At 42.2% G+C, this 20,714-nt stretch overlaps 1 protein-coding gene and 2 long non-coding RNA genes across 10 annotated transcripts in view; 1 reads left to right on the top strand and 2 right to left on the bottom strand.

Moving 5' to 3' along the window:
- The window catches only part of LOC103885714, a 39,360-nt gene extending 35,567 nt beyond the window's left edge, over positions 1 to 3,793 (bottom strand). For 2 of the 3 annotated variants that reach the window (XR_004185218.1, XR_648965.4), the window contains exons 1-2: positions 3,001 to 3,793; positions 263 to 346 (exon numbers count right to left, since the gene is read on the bottom strand). This is a non-coding gene — a long non-coding RNA (uncharacterized LOC103885714). The remainder of the gene's footprint in view (positions 1 to 262; positions 347 to 3,000) is intronic. The other variant, XR_648966.4, reaches the window with a different exon arrangement.
- Positions 3,794 to 3,949: 156 nt separating this feature from the next.
- Positions 3,950 to 20,714, top strand: part of FMN1 (formin 1) — a 419,748-nt gene continuing 402,983 nt past the window's right edge. For 4 of the 6 annotated variants that reach the window (XR_004185219.1, XM_009209842.4, XM_031668863.1 and 1 more), the window contains exons 1-3: positions 3,950 to 4,137; positions 4,646 to 4,788; positions 18,441 to 18,505. Coding sequence is in view for 1 of the 6 variants with exons in the window: in XM_031668866.1 (XP_031524726.1) it covers positions 4,787 to 4,788; positions 18,441 to 18,505 (67 nt within the window). In the remaining 5 variants the exon portion in view is untranslated. Of the gene's footprint in view, positions 4,138 to 4,645; positions 4,789 to 6,368; positions 6,438 to 18,440; positions 18,506 to 20,714 lie in introns of all 6 variants that reach the window. The other 2 variants (XM_031668862.1, XM_031668866.1) reach the window with 2 other exon arrangements.
- LOC103885712 lies at positions 4,946 to 8,533 on the bottom strand. The gene is made up of 2 exons (XR_648964.4): positions 8,453 to 8,533; positions 4,946 to 5,062 (listed from the first exon to the last, which is right to left on the bottom strand). It is a non-coding gene; the product is annotated as an uncharacterized LOC103885712 (long non-coding RNA).

Consider the following 20,714-nt stretch of genomic DNA (forward strand, 5'->3'; position numbering starts at 1 on the left):
TTGGCCCTGAGGCCTAACACACACAGCGTATAACAAAAGACCAACAATAGCTATGGGAGTTATGAGCCAGGAACATTGAATGAAAATTATGTGTATTAATATACATTAAATTTATTAAATGTATATACATTAAAATATACATTATATTATTAAATATACATTATATTTACATTAAAATTAATTATATATGTATTATATATATTAAAATATATGTATATAACAACACAGAAATGAATGGGGAATCCAATGAAATCCTACTTACCCCGGGGTACTTCAAACGAGAATGTGTAAATAGCACCTTAAGCTCCAGGTGGGCAGGGACCATTATTTCCATTTTCTTGGTTCCCTTTGATAAGCAAATTGACCAAATTTAGTAATTTCAAATTCATAGGCATCGTATCATACACTTCACATGTTTCAGAGAGGAATGCATTTCGGTAAGGATGATCAGAGACAGCTTTTTCTCTTAGGAAGGCAGTATGGTATATTGTGAAAATGTGGGCCTTGACCGGGCTTGGTGGCTCACACCTGTAATCCCAGCACTTTGGGAGGCCGAGGTGGGCAGATCACTGGGTCAGGAGTTTGAGACCAGCCTGGCCAACATGGTGAAACCCCATCTCTACTAAACACACAAAAAATTAGCTGGGTGGGGCACCTGTAATCCCAGCTACTCAGGAGGCTGAGGCGGGAGAATCGCTTGAACTCAGGAAGCGGAAGTTGCAGTGAGCCGAGACCACAACACTGTACTTCAGCCTGGGCAACAGAGCCCGTCTCAAAAAAAAACAAAAACAAACAAAAAAAACGGAAAGAAAGAAAATGTGGCCTCCAGGTCAGAATGATTTGGGGTCAAGACTTTTTCTTAAACATGCAACCTCAAGTGAGTCATTATCTTCTCTAGTCCCAGTTTCCTCAGCCTTGAGGCGGTGATAACACCTACCCTGCTGGGTGGTTGTGAAGATTAGTAATTTTGTTGATAAAGTGATCTCTTCAAGTATGGTCCAGATTGAGTGTTCTCAGCTAGGCTGTGCATTTCCATGAGGAATTGGGCTTTATTGAACTGGATATCCCCAGAGTCTAGTACACTATCTAACATATATCAGGCACTTAGTAGCTGTTTATTTTTTCATTTTTTATTTTTTATTTTGAGACAGGGTCTAGCTCTGTCAGCCAGGCTACAGTGCAATGGTTTAAGTGATCCTTCTGCCTCAGCCTCCCGAGTAGCTGGGACTACAGGCATGCACCACCAACGTCCAGCTAATTTTTTAACATTTATTTTTTGTAGAGATGGGGTCTCACTGTGTTGCCCAGTCTGGTCTCAAACTCCTGGGCCCACACAATCCTCTCAGCCAGTAACTGTTTATTAAGCAAGAAGTACATAAATACTCCCCTAACAAGCTGGGCACGGTGGCTCATGCCTGTAATCCCAGCACTTTGGGAGGCTGAGGCACGCAGATTGCTTGAGGTCAGGAGTTCAAGACCAGCCTGGATGACATGGTGAAACCCTGTCTCTATTAAAAACACAAGGAATAGCCAGGCGTGGTAGTGCGTGCCTATAGTCCCAGCTTACTCAGGAGGCTGAGGCAGGATAATCACTTGAACCTGAGAGACAGAGGTTGTAGTGAGCCGAGATTGTGCCAGCCTGGGTGACACAGTGAAACTGTCTCAAAAAAAAAAAAAAAAAAAAAGAAAAAGAAAAAGAAAAGAAAAAAACAACTCCACTAACTTGTTAATTAGTGTATACCTTTGTATTGATCTTATAACCTTTAATTTTATAAATAGCCTCTTTGGGTTTTCTTCTCCTTTCTCTTTAAAACACCTCCTACTCCCTCCCCCTACCAAGCTTAGAGCAAGTACATATTTCCAGGTTTCATTAAAGATTACAGTAGGATTTAAGAATTTCTTTAGAAAGCTGTTGAAACAATGCTGGAGTATGACTTTGGATTAACATCCTTTTACCTTTGTAGGACTCAGCTCACATGACCATGATATTATTTTGTGGGTGGACTTTAAAAGATTTCTGCATCAATTAAAACCTAGTTTGACTTAAGCCCTGCAAACATTTACTTCCTTCCCAACAATAGGAAATCACAGCTCCTTTCTATGAGCAAAGCTGACTTGCAATTGCTCCTAACACATTTCAGAGGTGATGCTTCACTCTTAAAGGTGCTTCTGAGGCTGCAGTTTCAAGAAGTCAGTAGTGTGAAAAAAGTGGATCCCTCTATGACAATTTTCAGGTAAAAAGAGTACTGAGGCTTCTTATTCTTCTAACGGATGATGATGATTTTTAGACAACAGATGTACTGACCTCGTATTGACTCTATTCCTAACTACCAATGTGACCCAAGGACAATGACTTGAACTTTGGGAGCCTCAGTTTTCTTATCTGGAAGTGGAATTTACAAGGGGAAGATGTGAGGATTGAAGCAGATAACGTATATAAAGTACCTATGGAGCTGGGCACAGCACTTCACAACTGTAATCCCAGCATTCTGGGAGGCTGAGAAGGGAGGATCGCTTGAGTTTAGGAGTTTGAGACCAGCTTGGGCAATATGGTGAAACCCTGTCTCTACAAATAAAAAATTAAAAAATTAGTGGGACGTGGTGGTGCATGCCTGTAGCCCCAGCTACTCTGGAGGCTGAGGTGGGAGGATGGCTTGAGCCAAGGGGGTTGAGGCTGCAGTGAGCCAAGATCGCACCACTGCACCCCAGCCTGGGTGACAGAGTGAGACCCTGTGTTAAATAAACAAATAAATGAAGTGCCTATCAGTGTTTGGCTAATATTATGAGTAAGAATAAATCAGAGTTCCCATAAACTATTATTTCTAGAAAAAAATTAGTGAAAGGAATCACCTTAAAAATACCTTCCAAATTTTTTCCCATTTATCTATTATTTGAAAACAGAATCTATTCAGGACAAAATTCTATCTTCAAGTACCAAATGGGTGATACAGTTTGCATTTATCCAAAAGCAGATTAAAGACAATGCCCTTTCTAGCCTACCTGCTTGGAAAAGATCTCCGTGTCACTCAAATCACATTCCAAATCTCAACGACATTAAGGCCTCAAATCCTCTTAGGAAAGGTTTGAAGGTAGTTCATTTCAGTAATGATTAGACACTTGGGGACAAAACAGTACCTTGGCATCAAGGTCTGTACTGATTCACCAGCCCAGAAATAGCAGTAACAAGATCTTCAACTCTGAGGCGTTCAAATGAGCAGACAAACTCCCTCGTGAGGCCCAGGCCTCTTGACATCCGGACTCAGTCTTTCTTTCCCAGATCGCCAAAGGTCTTGCCCATTTCTCAGCCTAAACCTATTTTGCATTTAATTCAAACTAGTCAAAGTAACTTACCCGCCATTCAGCAGTTCTGGTTAGAAAGCTATTAGGAGGCAGTGTAGGCGGGAGATGCGAGGGAAAAGGCTCATACCAGGGTTTGGGGCTTATGTGTGGATTCTTGAGTTCTCCTTCTCTGTTCCTTTTAGCACTTAAGATCAAGAACGGCTAGGCTGAGGGTGCAGGGGCCAGGCCACTGGAGCGAAACGGCCTCGCCGGATCTGGAGGCGTGGGAACCTCGGGAATAGTGGGGAGTTCCAGACCGGTTCCCTTCCCCCATCTGAACAGGTCCAGAGCGTGCGCCTGGAGAGGCGCTCGGAAACAGGCAAGCTGGGGACACGTAGCGAGAGACTGGTTGTTGCCCTGGTTGTCTGTCTTAGACCTAGTTTAGCGACCACCGCCTTCAATCCCGCAGCCCGGATCAGACCGTGCCAAACGACAGCACAGCTCCCCAGCCAGGCCCAACGGCTCGGCTGCTGATTGGACACCGCCGCCTCCCGCCCCGCCTCCCCAGCCACCTCGGGCGCCGCTGCACGTTTCCACTGGTCTGGAGCCCTGCCGATCAGTTTACTGCTCACCTCCCCCAAACAGCTCGTCGGGCCGGCGCGTGCTAGGAAGGCGGGGCCTGTGGCCTGTGGGGCGGAGCCTCGGTGGAGGTCGGCGCAGCTGCCCCTCTGGGCTCTGGCTCTGGACTGGAGCGCAGCATCCTCCCTGCAGCCGCCACGGCTGTTGCCGTAAGCGATCCTCCTGCCTCAGCCTCCTGAGTAGCTGGGACTCGGGACCAGCCTCCCGAGTACTGGTCAGGTAAAGAGAGTCTTGTCTGTTCTGCTGGCCATCTGCCCGTCTCTTCTTCCCAACCAAAGGCTGCCTGCCCCGCCTTCCCCCGTGGCTTTCAGGGTTCTTGGAATGAGGCATCAACTCTATTTACCCCGCCTGCTTATCTTCCCTTCTGTGTCGGTTCCCCCAGCTCCCTCACCAAGCTGCTCCCAAGTGCGTTGGTGGGCCCTCCGGGTCATCCCAACGCTCCTCACTACGGAACTCCTGTCGTTAACTCTCAGGTCCCAGCCCCCTTGACCCGCCAGTGCAGTCTCATTCCCAGCTTGGCACAGGAAAAGGTGGAGGGCGGAAGGGCGGGGGAGGGAGAGATGCAGCGCTTTTTTTTTTTTTTTTTTTTTTTTTTTGGAAGCTGGATGTGTTTAGCGCAGAGGGGGAGCACCACAATGGGATTGGATTGGGAACAGAAGCAGCTTCATGACTGTGGTCGGCAATGACTAGAATGGTATCTGTTGCTGCTTTGTGCTTGTGTTTATAGGTGACATTTACCATCACCGTTTTCTTCTTTCATCATCATCACCATTGCCACTACCACCACCTCCAAGGCCACTACCATCACAGCATCTCTGTTCCTCCATCAGAGCTCTTCAAGCTCTGTAAAGGCAGATTCTCTAAAGGCATGTAAGTGCTGACCGCTCCCCCAGCCCCCTCCCCCACCACCAAATAGCGTGCAGTGCCCTTGCCCCCTGAGGCCAGAGCCAAGCCCTCATTTAACTCAAGGACAAGTAGCTGGGAGCAGAGTGTGAGCTGGGAGGATTTTCCTTATCCTCATTTGCAATTGAGATTGCCAAAGAAAACCCTTTATTTTAATCATCCACATTTCTGCTTGCTGTCTCCTGGAGAGTTCCACGTTAGCACTCACACACTCTGAATGGGCTGAATGCGGAGCCTGAACCTGTGGAAAAATGGGAATTTCAGTCACGGAGAGGTGAATGTCCAGACCCAATCCTTTAAGAAGACCAGGTCGAGTAGCAGACAACCTGACTTTCTGCCACAGTAACTCCAGCCGTACTAAAGCATGTTTACTATTCATGTTTGCATATGGGACAAGTGTCATCATCTGCTATGCCACCTTCTGTATGTGTTGGCAGGGTGGGGGTGGGGGCGTCTAAATTCCTGGGAGAGAGAATTATATTCTGTTGTCTACACCAGGTAGCATCTTATAGGCACACCAATGGGATTCAACAACCGTTGCTCAGCTGTTTCTAGGGCTTACTGCAAATCTCTTGGATCACAGACTTATTAACCCTTTTTTGGGAGGGAAAACAGTAAAGCTGAGAATTGCATACCAGATTAACTGTCATTGTGGAAGATGTTGCTTCCACAATGAATCAATGAGGTCTCAGGTCTTCTTGATCAGATACCTAAACACTAGTCTCCTTTCTCTCAACTGTGTTACAGTCCAGGAGCAGGACCAATGAATAGTTAGACATATTGCAGGAACAAAGAAGCAATGGCCTCAATGGAGGGAAACAATGGAGAAGAGTTGCGAGACAGTATATTGTAATGGCTAAACTCATAAACCTGTCAGACATAGGTTCACATCCTGGACCAGCCACTGTCTAGCTCAGTGATTTTTGCAAGTTCCTTGCCTCTTTAATTTTAATTTCTCATCTGTAAAATAAGGATAATACTACCTGTCTCTTAGGAGAAGGTGTGAGGATTAAATAAGATAATATAGGTAAAATGCTCAGTAGTTTCTGGCACGTAAGTGGGGATTTTATGGTAACTGCTATTAATAATACTAGCCAAGAAGGATAATAAAGGCCAGTCTCTGGCCCTAAAAATTATGCATTTTTTTCCATTGTCTTTATCCTTTTTAGGTGTCAGAGCTGATGCAAATGGGGTATGGCAGTCTTCAGGTTCCTCATAGCACTACATCTTAGAGGGGTTGCACTATTGAACCCACCTGTGTTTGGATAGGCATTTCTCTCACCAGCCTTCACAAGTACTTAGCAGATTCTTAGTTGAGATACGTTAAAGATGCAGCTTTAGAGAAGATTTCCAGGCCTCTGGCCCTATCCTAGACTGTTTCTTTCTCACTGAGTGTTCAATGCACTGACTGTGATTGATGAAGCCTTTGTCACAGGCTTAATCCTGCCTAGACTAAACGCTTTGGCCTTGGAAATGGGGTCCCATAGGACCTATGATTATGATTGTCTAAGGGTAGGTATCATATCCTGGTCATCCTCCCTTTCCAGACATAAAATTGGTGGAGCTGTTCCCAGAGGAAGAGGAATGGGGGCAGACTGGAACTTGATATGATGATGGTAAATATTGTATCCTTGATAGAAAATTGGGAAATCCTTCTCTCCTGTCTCATATACCATGCCTCAAAGTCTAGTTTTATGTTAAAGTTTTGGATTCATGCACACCATCCCAAGCTGTGGTGTGTTTTAGATGATCTTGCCTTTAATGGTTTTCTTATTAAAACTTTATTTGTATCAGTGTGAAAATTCATAATGGATATTTCATATCTTACAGTGATGCTACTGTTGGTAGTATGACCATGTTTAGGGGTTATTCATAATCTCTTGTTGGGACCTGGTTTTAATAGTAGCTATTATTTTTACATGTACATAGTCTCTGTCTTAAATATCAGCTTAATTCTCAACAGGTCCCAGCCTGTGTTGACAGAATTACAGCTGTTAATCTGATTTGCCTGATCTTGCAGAGATGCTAAACCATGGGAATTGTATTCTCCTGCAGCAGCTATAAACTTGCACCAACAGGCTGGCCTTGTGGAGGAACTGAAGCATCTCTGTATTTAGCGTCTGTGCTGAAGTGCTGACAAAGCATCAGCCCCATGCTTTGTAAAATAGTAATTACTAAAGCGGGGAGAAGTAAAGAAAGAAACGAACCTCTTTACCTTGTCAGCGTATAAAAGCAAGGGTCTGAGAAACAGAGCATTCCCTCTCGCTTACCTTTCTCAAGTTCCCTGGCTAAGAGTAAAAAATCTCCCAGAGTAATCTGGATTTCTGTGTTTACGCTTTCTGCAAATACTGCCTTAGTGCATGTTTGAGGATGGGGGAGAGAGAAGAGAGTTGATCCTCCTTGTGGACATCCTTACCTCCCCACTGCCCTGAAATGACCACGATCTCTGTAATGCATCTCTCTAGGAAGCAGACTACTAGTTAAGTTTTTTTTTTTTTTTCTTTAACCAACACACCTCCTATTTCCTTAACTTGATACTGACTTGTTTTGTGTTCCATCTTATTAGAACTATGCCTGTCTCTTCCTTGTAAAGTGTCATAGGTCACTGCTAATGATGAACACCTTTCAAATTAAACACGTTTTTACTGTGGTCTTCCACGTGACAGGCTATTGGGGAAGATATTTTGGAGGTAGCCAGGACTTTTTAACATTCATGTTTGTCATCAGGATCTGGGCATTAATGGAGAAGTAGCAGGGACAGCCAGAATGCTGACTGGGAGGATAGACAAGGCTGTAAAAGTGGGGCAGGAGACACCATTATGATGCTGCTGCCGCGATGCTAGTACTCACACCCCTGCCACAGGCTTTCCAGTATGAGTGCTCTAGTTCATGTTTTTGTTAAAGAAGCTCAGAGAACATCCAGAAATGCGTCAGACAGCAGTGCTTGTTGTTAAACACTCCTTTAGCCATAGTTGCCCTGTTTTTCCATTTTTTTCCCACATGAGTATCTATCCACATTCATCTAGGCCTAGGTGCTTTCTCCAATGAGTCCTCTGTGAAACATAAGGAAAAATATGGACCTTTCAAAGAGAAAGAGAACTGTCTACTTATTAGGAGAAGCCCTCCCTGGTGATTCACTCACCATAGTAATTTTGTGAAACCTCATCGTTTCCAAAATCTTAATATTAGCACAAATGGAATTCAAAGGAAATTGAATGAATGCCATCTTTTGAGCAGCACACAGGTGACTGTAGCACTGTCTCAGGTTCTCTAAAATCTCTTCTTTAGAGTTTCAAGAACTCTTTTCAGTCTCTTTTCAGTAGAGAAGATAATACTTCTAAGTATTAAAGAGCAGATTTTTTGCTCTTTGCTATTGTAAGGATTGCTGAGCCAGAATGGAGAAAGTATTTGGGAGGAATTGCTGTCACAGTGTTTAATGGTCTTCCTCCTCTGTGAGAATTACAACTGGGCAAACATTATTATGTTTAAATGTGTTCAGTCCCCAAGAGGCAGTGAGTAAAATCTTTGTTACCATTTTCAAAGTGTGCATTGCTGCTTTGATCTCTTCACTGACCGAAAGCACATCCCTATGGCCTCAGACCTGTGCGTACTAATAAAGCTGATTTCTCACCGTTACACCGTGGAGTCCATGTAACTTGTTGATGTTCTATTCTGAGAAAAATGTCTTCAAAGTCTATTCCAAGGGCAAGACTCAAGTGAGCATGAATTGTATGTTTTCTCTGTGTCCGTCCTTGGCTTAATACAGAAGACTTAAATTCCTTTCTTTTTTTTTTTTTTTTTTGAGACGGAGTCTCGCTCTGTCGCCCAGGCTGGAGTGCAGTGGCTGGATCTCCGCTCACTGCAAGCTCTGCCCCCCGGGTTTACGCCATTCTCCTGCCTCAGCCTCCCAAGTAGCTGGGACTACAGGCGCCCGCCACCTCGCCCGGCTAGTTTTTTTGTATTTTTAGTAGAGACGGGGTTTCACCGTGTTAGCCAGGATGGTCTCGATCTCCTGACCTCGTGATCCACCCGTCTCGGCCTCCCAAAGTGCTGGGATTACAGGCTTGAGCCACCGCGCCCGGCCAAATTCCTTTCTTTGGTTATGTAATCTGCTGGTTCCTCTGTGAGGTAGGTAAATGATGCTGTACCTCTCCTGCAGATGAGGAAATCAAAGATCATAGAGGTTAATGTGTTTGCTTAAGGGGCCGGCTCTCAATGGAATCTGGATAGTATTTACCTGCTGGGCTTGCATTCTATTTTCTATCTGTGCTCTAGTAAGCCTAAGCCACAGAGAACATTCCTGGCTTTATAATGTTTTAAACTTTCAAAGCAGGATAAACCATAAATAAAGTTCAGTATGCTGGGTATGAATATAGTGAAAAGCAAGAGTTGCTTTTTTTAAGCATTAAAATTATTATACTTTCTCTTTTTAGATGAAGGCAGCCACTTTAGAAAATTTTCTAAGCCTAGCTCGTATTTGGAGAGCTTTGCAAATAATGTTTTAAAAGCCTACAGTTCTGCAGAAAATGGATTTCATCTACAGAATTGGCATCAGTCCTGTCCTTGTTTGCCAATGTCCCCATCTCTCTTTATTTCTATTTCTACTGTAGCATCCTCTACCTTCTACTTACAGGAGAATAGCTGGGCTTTCCCTCTTTCTTATCCATCCAACCCCAAGTAAATATGAATAAAACATATCGCACATAATGGAGGTGCTGGCCTTGTGTTAAGATCACTCTCTGATTTATTTTCGGCTGGTCCTAATTTTAAGCTCTGAAAACATAATTTAATTCTAATTTTCATGATTATTTGAAGAAGTGAAACTCCGTGATACCGCAGTGTCTTACGGAAAACTATGGTAGGTTGAAAAAAAAAATAACCTTAATTTTTTTTCAAACAGCAAGCAACAGCAACTCTTATGCCCAAATTTTCTCTAGTTAAGGGACAAGATATTTTTCTAGTTATACAGTGGAGAAAACTGAGATGGAAGATTAAAAGTGACTTGCCCAAGGTTACACACGGTCAGTGGCACAGCCAAGAATAGATCCAGGTCACCTGACTCTCTGGGCTTTGTTCATTACATCACTCAACTTCTCTTTAGGAAGTAACAGCCCTGCAGCCTACGGAAATGAAGGCAGTCAACTCTCAGACTCAGTTTGTAGGTCTTGCCTTTTTTTTTTTTTCCATCTTTTGTGAGAATGTATCGATAGCTGCCACATTGCAGCACCATTAGCTAAATTCAGGAACTTAACATAATTTATTTTAAAAAACCACAGAATTCTGATATCATAGTCAAAAACTTGGCAAATGATAAAGCAAAAGGGAGATGTAGCTGAAGACTCCAAACTAGTTGTGTAGGGAGCTTCTGCTTGAACCAAATCTAAGAAGGAAGAAACACACGGAAGAGGGAAAAGGGAGATATAGTCTAAGACTATATATATAAAGGTATGACATGGACCCAGGGCAACAGCTTCAGGAACACTAAGGTCATGAATAACAAGAGGATTTGAAAAAATGCGAAGTCGACTCTTTTTTTTTGAGACAAAGTCTCCCTCTGTCGCCCAGGCTGGAGTGCAGCAGCACGATCTTGGCTCACCGCAACCTCCGCCTCCCGGGTTCAAGCAATTCTCCTGCCTCAGTCTCCTGAGTAGCTGGGATTACAGGCGTGCACCACCACACCTGGCTAATTTTTTTTTGTATTTTTAGTAGAGACGAGGTTTCACCATATTGGCCAGGCTGGTATCGAACTCCTGACCTTGTGATCCTCCTGCCTCAGCCTCCCAAAGTGCTGGGATTACAGGCATGAGCCACAGTGCCCGGCCAAAGTCTACTTTTTAAAAAGAGGGCTTTTAGCATTTCAATCAGTGCATGATGTACAAATCCAGCTGCTTGAAAAAGATGGGCCAAATTCACAGACAGCGAGGAAGCAGAACTACTCAATTTTCATTTTGCTCCTGCCATTTTCATTCAAACCTTGCAGATAAGAATCTCCATCTACAAAGATAGGTATATGAAAATTATCTCTTTATTTTTTAGAAATCATGTTCACTTCTATTTCAAGCCTCGTCTTTCTGGAAAGGTGGAAAACTTAACCTCAGTCCTTCTCAGTATTTATACTCTCCCCGGAGTTGTGTCAAGGCTCGGGGGGACTGACATAGTGCCATGGCACGGGAAGAGGGACCTTCTGCTCATTGAGGCATCAGACTGCACAGGTTACTCTGTAGCACTCAGTAATTCTGCTCTCCCAGCTCTCTCAGTTGTAGTCATCTGTGGCTGTGTCCAATTGGAGCTTGACCCACACAATTCTTTTGTGGACATTTCCTGTGGTTCCTTCTTACCTAGACATAGCACACAGGGCTCTAGGGTCATGTGACCTCTCTGGGGACACTGCCAGGAAGTAGGGCCTGGGTGCCCTTCCTCTAGGGTCCACAAGCCTCTTGCCTTCCTTTCCCAACAGCCTTGGGGAGATAATTCTTTTTTCAGGGTTCTTCAGGACTCTTTATGTGGGTAAATCTCACTCCTTTTTACATCCTTCAAGAAATTCCCTATGTTCTGAGAGTTTAGAATTTTGAGAAACACAATCCAGGAATAATCACAGGCTATTTATCTTTTTCTCCTTACCACATACCTCTCCTGATGCAATGAATACCAATACTGATACCTGCCTTAGTGGGGGTTAAGCAAAGGGGAAAATACAAGGAGAAATAAAAGTAAACATAGATTGATATCCATGTTTCTGAACATTACTTTCTTTTAGAAGTACAGCAACTGGGGATGTCTGCCTTGTTCACATCTACTTTCTTTTCTCTAGGAATGACTTCAGTATATATAGGTGTGGGGTCCCTGTAGACATGACTCTGTTCCTGGCCAGGACTATTAAACCAGGGATCTGGAAATCTGATCCAAGGTGGGCCAGATGGAATGTCTTCCCCAAGCCTGGAGTCTGGGGTTGAAGGATTGCATTGGCTAAGAGTCACTGGAGTTAAGTCACAGTAAGAGAAGTGCTCCAGGGAGATACCTGTGAGTCCGATGCAGAGGCCACCGGAAGACTCTGCTTTCTCTTCTTCCAACTCTTGGCCTTTCTACTCTTTCTTTGATTTTATGAAACTGCCCATGAATTTCATGAGATTCAATATGCTTCTCTTTTTGCTTAAGGTAGCCAAAATCAGTTTCAGTTGCTCACAACCAAGAGAAACTTAAGAATGGCCTTCAAATTTGCAAAGAAAGGAAAACATGATGAAGAGGAAACGGAAACTTAAGATAGGTGAAGAGATAGTAAGATAGAATCTGGCAGTTTAAGGTGTGTTTTTCTAATAATTTAAAGTGACAGTTGTAAGAATTGTATTTGTGATCCTGGAAAAACTTTCACTTTTTTTTTTTTTTTTTTTTTGGGGGGAACATTTAAAACTGTCGGCACTGCTTTGTAGCAGGGTCATTGACAAACTAGAGAACAGTCAGATGATATGTAGGATTTTTGAAGCTGAACACGCTTCCATTTGAGGGCTTGCTGAAGGGCCTGGGATGGTTTGGTCAGCATGAGAAAGTGTGTCAGGAAACATGATTTGTGGTCAGTTGTTTAAAGGGCCATTGGGCAGGAAAGGAGTTAGATATACTCACTGCAGCTCTGGAAGTGAGAAAAAAGCACCAGTGAAAATAAATGAATGGAAATAGATTTTGACTTAGAAAAGGAGAGTCTTTTTTTTTACATTTATCGCTGTCTGGAAGGCCGTGAGGTTTCCTTTTGAGGCAGAGAACTCTTTGCAATAGAAGAGCTCGAGGTGAGACTGGAGAACCATTCACAAGGGTTTCATTGAAGGAGAGGGCCCAGCCTTGGGAAGGAGGTGGGATGAGATGAATAACGTCTAAGTTTTCTTTAAATCTAAGATTCCATCATTTTCCCTGTGACTATTATTAACTCGTAGAACAGAAATTCCAACCTACATTTTTATAGAATTTAATAGGCACAATTAAATTGTGCCTATTATATATTTCATGAATATAGTTTTATAAAAAACTTCTTCCTGACTGGGCACAGGGGCTCATGCCTATAATCCCAGCTCTTTGGGAGGCCGAGGTGAGAGGATCACTTGAGGTCAGGAGTTCGAGACCAGCCTGGCCAACATGGTGAAACCCTGTCTCTACTAAAAGTACAAAATTAGCTGGGTGTGGTGGCACATGCCTGTAATCTCAGCTACTCGGGAGGCTGAGGCTGGAGAATCGCTTGAACCTGGAAGGCAGAGGTTGCAGTGAGCCAAGATCGTGCCACTGCACTCCAGCCTGGGCAACAAGAGTGAAAGTCTGGAAAAAAAAAAAAGAAAAAAAAAATTCTTATTTCATTAAAAAAAATAATGAATACAAATTTTCATTGAAAGAAGACATTTCTAAAAAGTAAAGGAAACAAAAATTTACTTTCTATTCTCTAAATTGGAATTAACAGTAATTAAAATTTTCACAGGCAGTGTTTCACTCAAATAGAAAACATCTTCCATAATATTAACATAATAATACAAAATCCAGAGAGTACTGAATTTCTACAAGAAACAATAGACTCCTTGAATTATTTTAAGGACTCAATAGGAGTACCAACTTTTCTCCCAAACCTTTCCCAAATAAATGGAAAAAGATATTGCCATGGCACCTAAACAGGTAGCTCAGGTATTTTATCGACAACCTCCAGAACATTACGGCTATGCAACTGTTGTGTATTTTAAATTATGGTTCTTAACTTGGGGGTAAGAACTGGATTACTCTAGTTTGTCATTTACCACAGCAAGCAGATGCTAACATTCAATAATCACGCTTTAAACAAGAAGGACAAGAAATCCACTTAGTTTGAAAATCCTGATCTTAACGACCCCATTAGACATAGTGTGATGTCGTGAAGCTTTTCATAATCTCTCGCTCTTTATGTAAAAACCTTTAACAATGTAAGCACACATATAACATAGCATATTAATTAGCTCTTTATTAAGCAGATTACATTTCTAAAGAGCATTCAAAATAATATAGTCTTTTCTGCTTTGTCAACTGGATTCTCAAGTAATTTTCAGGATATGATTTGCAACATAAGTAAAAAAAGGTCTAAATTATAGCTGGGCACGGTGGTTCTCACTTGTAATCCCAGCATTTTGGGAGGCCGAGGTGGGCCGATCACTTGAGGTCAAGAGTTTGAGACCAATCTGGCCAACATAGTGAAACCCTATCTCTATTAAAAATATGAAAATTAGCTGGGTGCGGTGGTGCCTGCCTGTAATCCCAGCTGCTTGAGAGGCCGAGGCACAAGAATTGCTTGAACCTGGGAGGCGGAGGTTGCAGTGAGCTGAGACTGTACCACTGCATTTCAGCCTGGGTGAAGGAGTGAGACTGTCTCAAGGGGAAAAAAAAAAAAAAAGATCTAAATTAAAAGGGAAGAAATTTACTCATGGATGTAGAGTCTGCTGTGAATTTTTTAAAATCATTTTTGAAACGTAAAAAAGAATAAAATAACAATGATCTATATTCCTAGCAGGAAGAATTAACTACATCTTGCCATATTTGTTCTTTAGAAAGTGTAGGAAATACTTTTTTAAAAAATGATGTATGTTGATTACAAGAATTCATATAAGGTATTACGTTACAAAGATAAACTTTAAAAATAATCTCAAATACTATCATTCCAATTGTTAACCTTAGGTAATATCATTTCAGACAGCTGTCTGTCTGTGTCCCTATGAATCTACCTGCATGGATGTTTAGGTGGAAATGCTTTTATAAAAGTGAATAGCGATGCTGTTTATAACAAAAACAATACATTAGTTTTTCTTGAATTTCAAGCAATAAAAAGAAACTGAACTGAAACTAAAAGAATGGTCAAACCAATAAGTTTACCTTATTTCAAGATATATCCTTGAGACACATATATTTTTAAAAAATTTCTCTGGCCAAAAAAAGTATCATGAAGTTAAAGTCATTGTGATTATACTGCTGTTTTTATAAATTACTGTCTTCTTTAGACAATATCAGTTGACTTTCTTTCTTGAAAGAGTAACACTTTTGAAACTTCCTCCCCACCTTTTATCCCCACCTCCTGAGTATTAGATGTTATTATTTCTATATTGTTCAGGTTATAACATTCCATTTTGTCCTGAGAATATTTTGAGAGTTATTCAGTAGTAGCTCTATGCTTAAATGAATTTAGTGCATACAGCCTCTGGGTATGCTATTTTTGCACTTTGCTTTCAGTTCTTCCTACTGTTTGATAAATGTCAACCCACCAATTTGACACAGTCATTCATAATCCCCACTACTTTGGGTCTATGAAATTATGTAACCCATTATTACTAATTCACTAAAATGTTATTGAGTATCTACTCCATGCTAGGCATGATTGAACTACAGAAATTTGATGTTGAGTAACACACAGTCTCTGTCCTCAAGAAGTAAGAGCAATCAACATGTATTAAATTTCTCGTATGTTAGCTCCATGAGAGACATTTTGGTATTTCTGCATCCTCAGTGTCCATCGTGAGGACTGGCATTCCACAGGCCCTCAAATAATACTTGTTTAATTGAATGAGCGTTTATGTGCCATTGACTGTGGTAAGTGCATTAAAAGTTCTATCTAATTTTATCTGACAACAACCTATTAGGTAGGCATTTCTTTTCTCCATTCTATAAATGAGGAAGCTGAGTCTCAGTAAGTAATATCCTAAAGTGATACAACAGGGCTTGATTGTAAAAGTCATTCTCTTTTCATGACAGCAGGCCTTGGTCATTTATGGTGGAAGTAATAGAGGAAAGAGGCACGTGAACTGCTGATTATAATACAGTGGTGTAAGTCATAGGACGGTGTATTTAAGGTCTAGAGGGGAAGAGGCTGCTTGGTGTTGAATCTTCATTGTACTATTCATTAGTTTTCTGACATTGAGCAAAGCCCCATCACTGCTCTAAGCCCCAGTTTCCTATCTGTCAAAAGGGGTTAACAATGGGGGAATTAAATGAAATAATTCAGGTAAAATGTTGATCACAATGCCTGCCACAAGTGCTCAAGTAACAGTAGCTGTTAATACTATTTTTATAGAGTGCTTTGGATGCTCAAAAAAAGGAATAATATTTTTTCCTCCTGGATTTCCAGGGTAGGTGACATTTGTGGTTAGGCTCTGTTGAAAACATAGGAATTCATCTGGTGAGAGGTAGATGGCGCCTAGGCAGAAAGAGAAGCAGGAAACCTGGAAGGAGAGATCCCGCTGAGATGCATGGTATCTGCATTACCCTATGCAACTCCTAACACTTCCTTCCTTCACTTGTGTACCTCGAGGGTGTCCAAACAGGAGTATCTGTGTTTAGAGAGGCTGACTTGAAAATAGACCATCTTATCTTACTGGACCATCTTCCCGCTGAGTAGGTGAATTAGTCAGTGTCTGTACGGAGCCGAAGAAATGTGAGGTGATAGGGCAGGTTTAGGGCTATTAGTCCAGGAGGCCAGGGGCCATTCCAGGCCAGCTTAAGAGCAATGGATGGCCCTAAAAATGAGCCGACAGCCTGCCTGAGATTCTAGGACAGTGTTTCTCAAACTTTTTTTTTTCATTATCCCTGTTTTATGCATGAAAAGAGTAAGATTTTCACCCGTTTCTAAGAACCCACTTGAATGAGCCAGACTTCAGAGGGCCTCTCAGGTAAGTTGCTTTCTGCAGCTAACCCTAGACTTGAAGGCTCCTGCTGCTGTTAGAAAAAGCCACTTTTTATTATGCTTTCAGTTGTACTGCCAGTGATTCTGTCTAGAAAAATAATCTTGGCTCTTACATTAACCTCCCAACTGGCCTCTCTCTGCTTCCAGATCTGCCCTTTTGCAATCTATTTTCCATGTGGCAGTCTGAGTGACCTTTTAAGAATATAATCACGGGCCGGGTATGGTGGTTCACGCCTGTAATCCCAGCACTTTGGGAGGTTGAGGCAGGTAGATCACCTGAGGTCAGGAGTTTGAGAGCAGCCTGGCCAACATGGTGAAACCCCATCTCTACTAAAAATACAAAATATTAGCCAGGCGTGGTGGCAGGCATCTGTAATCCCAGCTACTCAGGAGGCTGAGGAAGGAGAATCACTTTAATCTGAGAGGCAGAGGTTGCAGTGAGCTGAGATCATGCCATTGCACTCCAGCCTGGGCAGTAAGAGGGAAATTCCATCTCAAAAAAAAAAAAAACAAGAAAAGAAAAGAAGGAAAAGAATATAATCAGATCTTGTCTCTCCCCAGTATAAAACTCTTCAATAGCTTTCCATTGAACTTAGAATAAAATTTGGACTCTATATCACAGCCCCGAAAGTCTCCCTGATCTGACTCCTACCCATTGCTCTAATCTCATCTGATGCCATCCTGTGTGCTGGGGAAGGTGCTTCCACGTGCAGAAAAAAGCCATCGGGCAGAAAGTCACAGGTGTTCGCAGCGAGCAGCTTTTGGTGTGTGGAGGTGACGTCAAGGGTATATGGTGGGCACTGACAACAGTGGCTACAGCTCCCAAAGGCCGTGGGAGACGGTTTGTCTGCTCAGAAGAGGCAGGAGAGACATCTCAGAAAAAGTGACAGTTATGGAGCTGCTATATGAAAACAGTTTAGGAGTAAAACGATCTGAAAATTTTTTAGAAGCAAAACTATGTGAAAGACAGATGGGTATCATATTCCATGCAGGAGGAACACCATGCAAGGAACCCTTACAGCAGAAGGGAGTGGCCTTATGTGAGCCCCCAAAAGGGAACTGGCTGGGGCGTGGTGCAAAAATTAAGCCGGAAAAATCAACCAACCGCATGGAGCCTTTCAGGCCATGATAAGGGCTAAAATCTGTCTTAAGAGCAGGAGAGGCCAGACGTGGTGGCTCATACCTATAATCCCAGCACTTTGGGAGGCCAAGGCTGATGGATCACTTGAGGTCAGGAGTTCGAGACGACCCTGGACAACATGGTGAAGTCCCTCTTTACTAAAAGTACAAAAATTAGCTGAGTGTGGTGGCACTTGCCTGTAATCCCAGCTACTCAGGAGGCTGAGGCAGATGAATGGCTGGAACCCTGGAGGCGGAGGTTGCAGTGAGCCGTGATCACACCACTGCACTTCAGTCTGGGCGATCAGAGCGAGACTCTGTCTTGAAAAAAAAAAAGAAAGAAAGAAAAAGAAAAAGCAGCAGGAGAGCCTCTGAAGGGATCTGGCTGTGTGTGACTAACTGAGGCACGATGTGGCCAGATTTGTTTTAAATGATTGCTCTCATTGCAGTGTGAACACTAAGTAGATGAGCATACGCAGGCTTACAAGGATACAGGATGGCCAACTGGTACTGACTTGCCTGCAACTTTGCTGGTTTCAGCACTGAAATGTCTGCATCCCGGAAACTCTTCAATCATAGGCAAACCAGCGTGGTTGGTTACCCTATGCTATGCAGTAGTTTAGGTGGGAGATTAGGGTTATCTCATGGAAGAGGCAGGATCGTCTGTTCCCTAGACTTACTCCAGACGACCTTAAAGGGTCAGCGTTGTGATCCCCAATTTCTGAAAGCCCCTTCAAATAAGCTACCTAATAAATATAAGAAACACAGCAACACATATGCACCTAATGTGCAAATTACTTCAGGTAAGCCTTGATTTTCTTTTTTTACACAGGCCTGGTGGCATCACGTTTTTCACATCTCCGCATCTGGACCCTGCCCAGGCGAAGGCTGATCTAGGTAAGAAGGTGGACTGAGTCATGGCGGTGGCTTCTGCTCACTGACACGCTGCGCTCTGGCCCTGGGCTTCCAAGCAATGTTTTTACCCACAGCGTTCTGATTCCCGCCTTGTTCTTCCTCCCACGTTGTTATGTTAATTCCACTAAAGCTGCTCTTTGACCATGCTGTACTACAGAGCAGATTAGTAAATTCCAGCTGTCCCCTAAATAAAGTAAGTATTTCCGCTCCTGATTTCAAAGCTGCCTCCCAGCTCCTTGCTTATCTAAGGCTTTCTACTTTTTTCTAGTCACTCAAGGCAGAAGACTTTTGTTACCAATCAATCAAAAAGAATCAAGGAAGGAATGCTACTATTTCTGTTCTTATTATAAATAGCTAACTGGGCCCACTATGTGCCAGGCACTATTTTAAACACTTTCCGTATATATTTGTTAATATTTGTATTAAGAAGTGATTCACTCGTTGGACAGATTTTTATTGATCACCCATGATTTTCTAGTTAATCTCTGAAACATAGGACATGGCAGTGAACAAAACTCTTTTCATGACAGTTACATTCTATAGTTGTGGGGAGAGACAGAATGTAACCATTAGCCATATAATATGGCAGGTGGCAAGTTCCATGGAGACAGATGCCTCAGGGAAAGGGACTCAACAGTGATGGTGGCCGTAGGCACTGTGTTAAATTGGGTGACCAAGGAAGCCTTTCTAATGAGGCATCATTTGAGAAGATACCTGAAGGTAGTGCCAGATTGAGTCATAAAGATTCAGGGCCAGTTCAGGCAAAGGGAAGAGCAAAAATACATTTTTTTCAGTTTATGTTAGAATCCTGACATCATACCTTTCATTTTCCTATCAGGGATGGATCAACATTTCATAGATCCATTTTTTCCATTGTTTAGTATCTGAGAGCATCAAAAGTTTTTTTCTTTTCACATTCCGTACTGCCATTTAAATTTGATTTTTTAATGGAAAGTTTGGTATCAATGTATTATTTTATTCTCTTATTGAATTTTTATACTTTTCGTATTTTTCTCTCCTTGATATATGTTCTAATGGTGGGAAGCCAATTTTGTTCCTAATTATGAGTTTATTATCTACTTTAATTGTTGTGTTTATTGGAAAGTAAAGATCAAGCTATCATTAATCATTATTGCTGGCTACAAATAATAATATGCTTGGATTTTCAGGCAGAGATGCAGGTTGGATTTGTTTCTTTAGATAATTACATTCTAATCCACTATTTACTGAATATGTGTCATGTTTTATGTACTGCAGGGAATACAAAGATGGTGACAATGACAGTCTTCCCTCTAGAGAGCCTTTGATCAAAGAGGAACAATACATTGCAAAAGGTTCATTGCCAAAAGAATACAGGGCGTATTGGGATTCTATTCTTGGATAATGAGGGTCTGCAGCACATAATGGTAGCAACTACTTATATAGCACCTACTATGTACCAGTCACTGTATTCTAAATGCCAATGTGTCTATCAGGTATTGACTAACTTTAGGGATTAGAAATTAGGGCTCGCAAAGATTACATAACTATGTAATATGCTAAGTGGAAGAACTGGGATTTTAACCGTGGCAGTATAGTCCTAAAGCTGTGCTAGGGGGTAAGGAGGGTAGGAAACCCTTGCCCTAGAGACTGTGAGGCATGGGCCTCAAGGAAATCAAAAGTATAAGTTCATGTGCATGGTTAGGATTGGACAAAGCAATCTGACAGAGGTAGCTAAACAGACTTGAGACCCAGAGCAGGATATGGAGACATCATAAACCATTGAGACTGGCAGATAAAAGCCCAAGACAGTCTCAAGTTGAAAATTTTTGCCTTTATACACAGGCCAGGAGGGAGTGATTAAAGGCACCTCCTCAGAGGGTACATGTTAAGTGCAAATAATGTTTGGATCAAAGCAGATGGAAAAGCCTTGGAAGTGCTGGAGTGGAGAGGTGAGTGTGTCCTGGGTCCCATTTAAGTTAACAGTGAAAGTTCTTCCAGAATAGAAGTGGAAATAATATGCATCGATTAGTTCATTCATTTTTCATTCATTGAAATTTTTTTTTACATTCAGTGCTGTTACTTATTTTTGATACTTCATTTGCTTTTTTTCTAGTTTTTTGTATTCCTGATGAAGGATTGACTTCTTCCTGCCCGTAGATGCCTCATATTTACATTTCTTTTCTTTTTTGAGACAGAGTTTCACTCTTGT

This window comes from Papio anubis, chromosome 7, assembly GCF_008728515.1.
Source record: "Papio anubis isolate 15944 chromosome 7, Panubis1.0, whole genome shotgun sequence".
In the NCBI taxonomy this organism is placed as follows: Eukaryota; Metazoa; Chordata; class Mammalia; order Primates; family Cercopithecidae; genus Papio; species Papio anubis.